Source organism: Austrofundulus limnaeus, unplaced genomic scaffold (genome assembly GCF_001266775.1).
Source record: "Austrofundulus limnaeus strain Quisiro unplaced genomic scaffold, Austrofundulus_limnaeus-1.0 Scaffold28, whole genome shotgun sequence".
Classification (NCBI taxonomy): Eukaryota; Metazoa; Chordata; class Actinopteri; order Cyprinodontiformes; family Rivulidae; genus Austrofundulus; species Austrofundulus limnaeus.
In genome coordinates, this window is record NW_013952430.1 from 1,355,389 (window position 1) to 1,363,106 (window position 7,718).

A 7,718-nucleotide genomic window follows, 5' to 3' on the forward strand; every position below is an offset into this window, starting at 1 on the left:
TATATATATATATATATATATATATATTAGATGTTATTTCTACACAGTAAAGTTTTTATTTGTTGAAAATCTGAATGCAAAGAACCAATATATATCATGATCCATTATGTGCAGTTCATACAACTTCATGCACTCTGCCACCACCTGCTGGTTACTCCTGCAGTTATTGATGTTGAAAGTCAGAACAAAGTTGTTTTGTTTCTGCCACTTTACCAGTTGCTCACTATTTCTCTGTAACTGTGGTTCTTGTAATCTTAAACTCAATTTTTGTCAAGAAAGACTTCCAGTGTTAAAGAATTGCAAAATCTGGCAACTCATGCTCAAAGGAGCAGCAACAAGTAAATCATAAAAGTGAATAAGAACTGAGGAGAGCAGGTGCTCAAGGTGACAGCTATAAAAGTGTTCCTCTGCACATGTACAAACTGAGAAGTTAAAAACAAATCTAGAATCCAGTTGCACAAAGCGGTGCTGAAAATGAAGGATGATGACAGTTTGCTTTTTAGATGCTGGGAGCTTATTGTGTTGAAAGTTATACTAAAATCAACAAAAAGCAGCTGCACAAAGGTGTTTCTCTCCTCCAGATGTTGAAGACTCAAAGGGAAGAGGAAAGAGTGTCGTCTGTGGAGTGGTTTGGCTAATAAGCAAACTGACACGAGTCAAAACCAGAGAGCAAACAGAAATATGTTTACATCTTCCAGCTCATAAAAGCATCAGTGCGTCCTGTATGTTGCAAAGGGTTAGTTTAAATGTTAGGTCAGAGGAAACTTTTTTTTTCAAACCAAAAGGAAGTTCTATTTTTTCCAAATGTTGTGTCATAAATGTTGCATTTTTTTCCTCTCCTTTTACGGTCATAAAAATACCAATTGTGGTCAAAGTAAAGTTTTTAAGAGTTTCTGTGAAAACTAAATGTGTGATTTGTTGAACTGGGCTTTGCAGAAGTAAAGAAGAACTCTGACAAAGCAGAATTTAAAGTCAAGTCAGGGAGATGTATTTTACCAAATGAATAAACTTTTGCAATTACTATTAGCATCTGTTGTAAAAACAGGAAGGAGAGAGTCGGTTCTGCAGTGCCTCATTTCGTCTTGTAACTGGTCACACATGGATATGGCTGTTCCTCTGAGCATTCCTCTCATTCTGTCACTGATAACAGGTTGGTCACTGTGTTCATAATATTTTAGCATTTATTTGTGCTGTTTATGTGCATATATCCACAAGTGTTTAATTTAATCTTTAATAAAAATCTTTACAAACGTGTCAAATACAACAAAAAACTACATTGACATTAACTCTGATATTGTGCTCTTTTCACAGGAATTGACAGCATGTATACAGTCAGTAAAGTATCAGTGAAGGCTGGAGCTTCAGTCACTATTCCCTGTTTTTACAGCCAAAAACACAGAAATCATGTGAAATATTTATGTAATGGATATTTGTGGAATTCCTGCTCGTATGCAGTTAAAACAAACTCACAGCTTGATACAAACAAGTACTCAATCTCTGATGATAAACATCAATCAGTCTTTTCTGTGACTATAAAACAACTCACACATCAAAACACGGATTACTGGTGTGCTGTGGAGATTAATAGTGGTGCTGATGATAGACATTATTTTCATCTAGTTGCCCAAGGTAAGTGACTCTTTTTTGTAAACACACATGTTATAAAGAAAAAAAAAGAATGATCATAGGGAAATACAACTTAAAGTTTTTGATTTTGCAAGTAGAAGTTTGTGTGATCCACTGTTACTGTGTATTGTCAGTGAGATCTGCTTATTTGTATCCTGACTCACATTAAGTGGCTGTACTTGTGAAGATGTGGATTAAATACTAATTAGTGCTGTGGTTTCTGGTCAGTGTTTGCTTGTTCAATCTTTCTTAGATTTTCAGTCTAAGAACGAAACATCTCAACACTGATGAGTTCAGTCTTCCATTTATATGGCAGCTCAGTCAGGTTATAACAGGAAGGTGTGATTCTTGCTTTGGCTACGAAAGGTTCTGGGTTCAAATCCTGGATCCGTCCCTCGCTGTCAAGCTGATCCAGACAAATAGCACCACTGCACAGTCTGTGTGAATACAGAGATGTGAAGGATGCCAACAGTTTTATTTTCTGCTTTTTCCCTAAAAGATACACCCATTCTGTCTGTGGATAATCAGGCAGTATCAGGATTTATTGGAGAAAACATCACCATCAACTGTTACTACACCACCTCTGGAGAGATGAAATGGTGTAAGATGAACAGCAACTGTGTGACAGACAGATCAGGATCTGTGGATGGAACAAAAGTAAACCTGAACAAGAGTGGCAACAGATTCACTGTGACTCTGAGAGAATTGAGGGCAGAGAGCAGTGGTTGGTATTACTGTGTCAAAGGAGACTTCCAGATGCCAGTACACCTAAGTGTTACTGAAAGACCTACAAGTAAGTGATTACATACAGTATCTTCATGTGTATTACTTCAAATTAAGCAGGCATTTATTGTTTATACAGTTTTAGCCTAAAAGGCTTTAGGACAATAATCAGCTTGTGTCTTTTCAACAAATTAGGTTGCATCAGCTGATGGGAGGGGCTTGTTATTAGCCGCTGTGTCACTGTAATGAAATTAAACATTTCTTGTGCTAAAACCTATTTAAAAGGCTAAGAACTGTTTTTCGTTTGTTTCATTTTTTAAAGGCCCTATAAAATGTGTTGTTTATAAAGTATCATCAACAAAAACATTATATATATATATATATATATATATATATTTTTTTTTTTTTTTTAAACATTGAATTGCTTTTTACTAATGTTTCACTTTTTCATAAAGCATGTGCATACAAAACAAACAACAATCTACAGTGTTTGGGAATATTGTCATTTTGTCCTGCCTATGTTTTAATTGTCATTTTTCGTGTTTTTTGTTTTTGCCTAGCAGCAGAACCAACCATAACTCCCACAATAGCTGGAAAAACTGCCACCACTCGTGTGAAACCAAAAAGGTTAGAATTTGCTAGCATGCTGCAATTTTTAGACAATGGTCACAGTGTAGTTAAGTTAAACTGTTCTTTTTTTTTTTTTTTTTTTTTTTTGCATTTTGACATGTTACAGACATACTTGTCACTTAAATGCCTGTACACGCAAGTTCATTACTCATTCTGTGTGTTACAGTCGTTTTGACTTAAAAATCCTCATCATCCCCTCGAGTTTGCTGATCTTGATTTTAATTGTAGCCTTGGTGGTCTGGCTTGTACTGAAATGCAGTAAGTTTAACTCAAGTTTCATGTCAGATGTGTCTGGTTAATTTTATTTAACTTGGCTTTTCTAGTTTACATTGTCACACTGATGACCACTGTTTTTTTAACAGAACATGGCAAAGCAGATTCAACTACCTCAAAGTCGGTGAGTGTTGCTAAAATAAACGGAACAGAACACTTATAGTAAATGCTCCAAAACAAGCTTCATTTAAAAGAAGAGACTTGCTTCCCTCTTCACTACAAGCTTACCTTTTGACCTTGATGTCCAGTCAGAGTTGCACGCTCAGAGTTTGATCTTTCTCTAACAGTCTGAGGAGGCGGTAACGTACTCTGATGTTGCCTTCAAGAAAAGAAAAGCTAAGGTAAACTTATCATACAGTATCAGTAATAGATCATTACATAGTTATATGTACTAGTGGAGCCTAGCTCTTTTGGGTCGTAGGTCAACTGGTAAAACACTGAGGTTGCTATGAAAACGCCATTGGAAATGTGCAAATTCAACAAGCTCAAAAAGCAGATTTATTTTTCACGGTAAATGAATAGTCTACTATGGAGTTCCATTATGGAACTCCATAGTAGACCATTTCTTAGTTAAAAGTTGTTACAAATGCTTTGGGCATTTGTAACAAAATGGAATTCCATAGTCTATTACGGGACTTCTTTCTTTACCTAAGAATAGCAGAACATGAACTTATTTCTTGTAACTTTTATTTAACTACAGGCTCGGAGTGTTGAAAGTGGTGAGGATGTGACTTACAGCTCTGTGGTTACAACAAAGCAAAAAAGGGTAAGTAAAAGGTCACGACTCAACATTCTAGTTGTCTGCTGTTTCTAAGTCATTTATGCATTACTTTTCTGAGACAAATAAACTGTGTTGAATGCCTTTGACAGCACATTATTCATATAGTACATGTAAACTGCACAGACTTTACAGGATGTAAAGAATCTAAAACACATTTTAAATTGAGAACAAGGAGTCCGTAATGGAAAAAAAACATTTAGGTTTAAGCCAATAATTCATGACATTCTTTAATGACCTAGGTTTTCTTGACATGCTGTTTATCAGCAGATAGAATGATTAAAGTCAGAACAAGATTTGCTAACAACAATCATTCTTAGATATCACTTGTGTTTCTCTTTGTGTTTTCCCTTGACTCAGCATTACCTTAGGATGCAATCTTGCTTTATTAAGATGACATAATAGTGTTTGTTAAACAGTATATATGAGGCCTCAACTAGTCTCAGAGAAGGAGAAACAGAAGCAGAAGCAGAGAGCAGGGGGACAGTCTGATGGCTCTATGTTGTTCTCTGTGTTCCTGTTGTTGCAACAAAACTCAGCTGATCATTCCACAGAGTACCTTCATTCTTGGACCATGTACGTATTTCTGTCTTTGTTAAATAAATATTTCCATAACATTTGGCGTCAACGAAACAGGATCCACTAGGAGATCGACGGACCAAGACCACATCGCAGGTGAACTGATACGAGTGAGCAAGGACTGCTAAGGACCGAAACTCCAGCTGGATGAAAACAACCTTTTTAACAACAGAAATATGCTGGTGACCACCAACCATGATGGATGATCTTGAATAAGTAGGGAACATTGGATTTTATTTTTGGCTAATGAACCTGAGAAGATTTTGAATTATCAACTGCCGAGAGTGAGTACAGAATAGCTTTGTGGTGGCACGATTTACCAAGAATGCAGAAACACGGAATAAATGCACAGAAAGTCTGCATGTATGGTCGTCAAATGATTTAATTTGCGCAACAACAGAGCAGAAGTCAATCAGAGAAGTCTGTCAAGTTTTGGCTGCCTCATCAGCGCAGAGCAGCCGATAATATAACATCCTGCCGACAGTTGGCGAACTGTGATTGGTTGTAAGCATGTCACAGGATGTTATAATATCGGCTGCTCTGCGCTGATGAGGCAGCCAAAACTTGACAGACTTCTCCGATTGACTTCTGCTCTGTTGTTGCTCAAATTAAATCATTTGACGACCATACATGCAGACTTTCTGTGCATTTATTCCAACGTGTTTCTGCATTCTTGGAAAATCGTGCCACCACAATTTTTGGCGTTGTCGCAGAGACCACTAGGAGATCGACGGACCAAGGCCACATTGCAGGTGAACTGATATGAGTGAGAGCAGGACTGCTCAGGACCGTGTCTCCAGCTGGATGAAAATAACCTTTTTATGGTAAATTGTTTTAACAGCAGAGAAACGCTGGTGATGATTGTGATGGATGATCTTGAATAAGCAAAGAACACTGAATTTTTATTTTTGGTTGTCGAAGAACCTGAGAAGATTTTTGAAACATCATCCGCTGAGAGTGAGTACAGAACAGCTTCATGATGCCTCCTTACTTTTCCAAAGAGGATTTCTGCCAGCTTCTCCAAAAGGTGACAGTGTTGGAGCTCAAGCTTCATCGTTTGGAAGAGATGAATGCTTTGGAGAACTCAACATGTGTTAAAATGGGTGAGAAGGCTGAGATGAGAGATCAACATGGAGAGGAGATGGAAGCTGCTTCTGAGGGTAAGGCTGTATGGAACTCTCTTTGTGCCAGACAAAAAAATCTCTCAGGAAGAATTCAGCTCTTAGATGACATCGAATGGCCAGAGTTACAGAGAGATGCTTTTTCTCCTCCAGCAAGAATAAAGCAGAAACAGGCTGGAATCAAAACACCTGATAACAGCCAGAGAAATGAAGCAGTGTTTCTTCAAAACAGATTCACACCACTGGAAGAAACTGAGTCTGAACAAAGTTCATTTTCTGATCTCAGAGAGGGACCTGAGACCAGATCCAGCCCAAAGCCAAAGCAAGTCCAAAGAGAGACTTTCAAGAATGAAGAAATGTTGATCATCACAGATAAAATGGTGAATGAGATCAGAGGCTTCTGGAACAAGAAAAAAGTCAAAGTTCTGAGTTTTGCTGATAAAGTGTCTGACCTCACRGAGAAGATTCTGGAAATCACAGCTAAGTATCCAGTTCTGAAGATGCTCATCATTCATACAGGAAGTGATGAAGTTATGAACAGACAGTCAGAAATTCTGAAGAAGGATTTCATTCAGTTACTGACTGCAGTTAAAAATTTCAACATGGATGTATTGATCAGTGGGCCCGTTCCTACAGCAAGAGGAGGAGCTGAGAGGTTCAGTAGACTTTTTGCCCTTAATTGCTTTTTGGAAAAGTCCTGTGCTGACCACTTTGTGAGATACGTGGATAACTTTAATCTCTTTTGGGAGAGATAACATCTGTTCAAGTCTGATGGACTGATTGAATAGATCTGGAGCAGAGCTGTTAGTTTCAAACATGAAGTATTTCCTGAACCAAGCTCCGGCTGGAAACAAACAACAGGAGAGTGATCAGCTGACGTCTGAGGCTGAAGGACAACAGGAGAAAACTGAGATATTGATGGAAAACAATGTGCAAGTGGCTGATAAGAAGACTGCTGCAGAACCAGAACCACAGAGAGAGGAGTTATTTCAAGCTGCAGAGCCAGAAGAACAACTGGATCCAGCTAAACAAACAGAGGATCTGGAAAAGGAGTTTCCACAAACTGTAACAGGAGAATGACAAGCCCCACTTTCTCTCCACCAGAGGACCTCAAACCTTCTTCCTCTGAGACCCCAACAGGACAGCAAGTGGAATGCCCCCTCCTGGATTTTACTAACAACATGGAAGAACCTGGCGAGATTAGGATCCAACAAACACTATGCCCAAATCCACGTAACCCTCGTCTTCCAGCCCCTGGCACTAAACCAGCCTGTAAGAAAATTTGCAGAGCCCCACCACCACCTCTGACTCTTCCATATATCAAAACAGACAAGCCTGTTTGTGTTCAAGATGATCCAAAAACTTTTGTGTGATAATTATGTTTTGTGGGTGGAATAAAAATTGAAATACTGGGGTTGGGATTTTAGAAAAGTACACATACTTAGGTTTGTGTTGACATAATTTTTTAATACATAAAATGGTTGTTTTTTTAAATTGATCATTTAATGATCAGATGGGAGAGTGTAATGGAAATAATACTTTTAGGTTTAAGCCAGTAATTCATGATATACTTTAATGACCTAGGTTTTCTTGACATGCTGTTTATCAGCAGATAGAATGATTAAAGTCAGAACAAGATTTGCTAACAACAACAATCATTCTTAGATATCACTTGTGTTTATCTTTGGGTTTTCCCTTAACTCAGCATTTCCTTAGGATGAAATCTTGCTTTATTAAGATGACATAATGGTGTTTGTTAAGCAGCATATATGAGGCCTCAACTGCCTCAGAGAAGAAGCACAGAGACAGGAGCAGAGAGCAGGGGGGCAGTCTGATGGCTCTATGTTGTTCTCTGTGTTCCTGTTGTTGCAATAAAACTCAGTTGATCATTCCACAGAGTGCCTTCATTCTTGGACCATGTATTTCTGTCTTTGTTAAATAAATAGTTCCATAACAGGGTCATATAGAGTGTGTGTGTGTGTGTGTGT

The 7,718-nt window shown here is 38.1% G+C and overlaps 1 protein-coding gene across 1 annotated transcript in view; it reads left to right on the forward strand.

Moving 5' to 3' along the window:
• LOC106515333 (uncharacterized) overlaps positions 1-7,718 on the forward strand; it is a gene marked incomplete in the record, with an annotated part of 15,142 nt that overhangs the window by 6,702 nt on the left and 722 nt on the right. Inside the window, 7 exon segments of the mRNA XM_014005054.1 lie at positions 1,342-1,629; positions 2,126-2,419; positions 2,913-2,976; positions 3,146-3,237; positions 3,342-3,376; positions 3,540-3,593; positions 3,953-4,018. Of these exon segments, the coding sequence (XP_013860508.1) occupies positions 1,342-1,629; positions 2,126-2,419; positions 2,913-2,976; positions 3,146-3,237; positions 3,342-3,376; positions 3,540-3,593; positions 3,953-4,018 (893 nt within the window).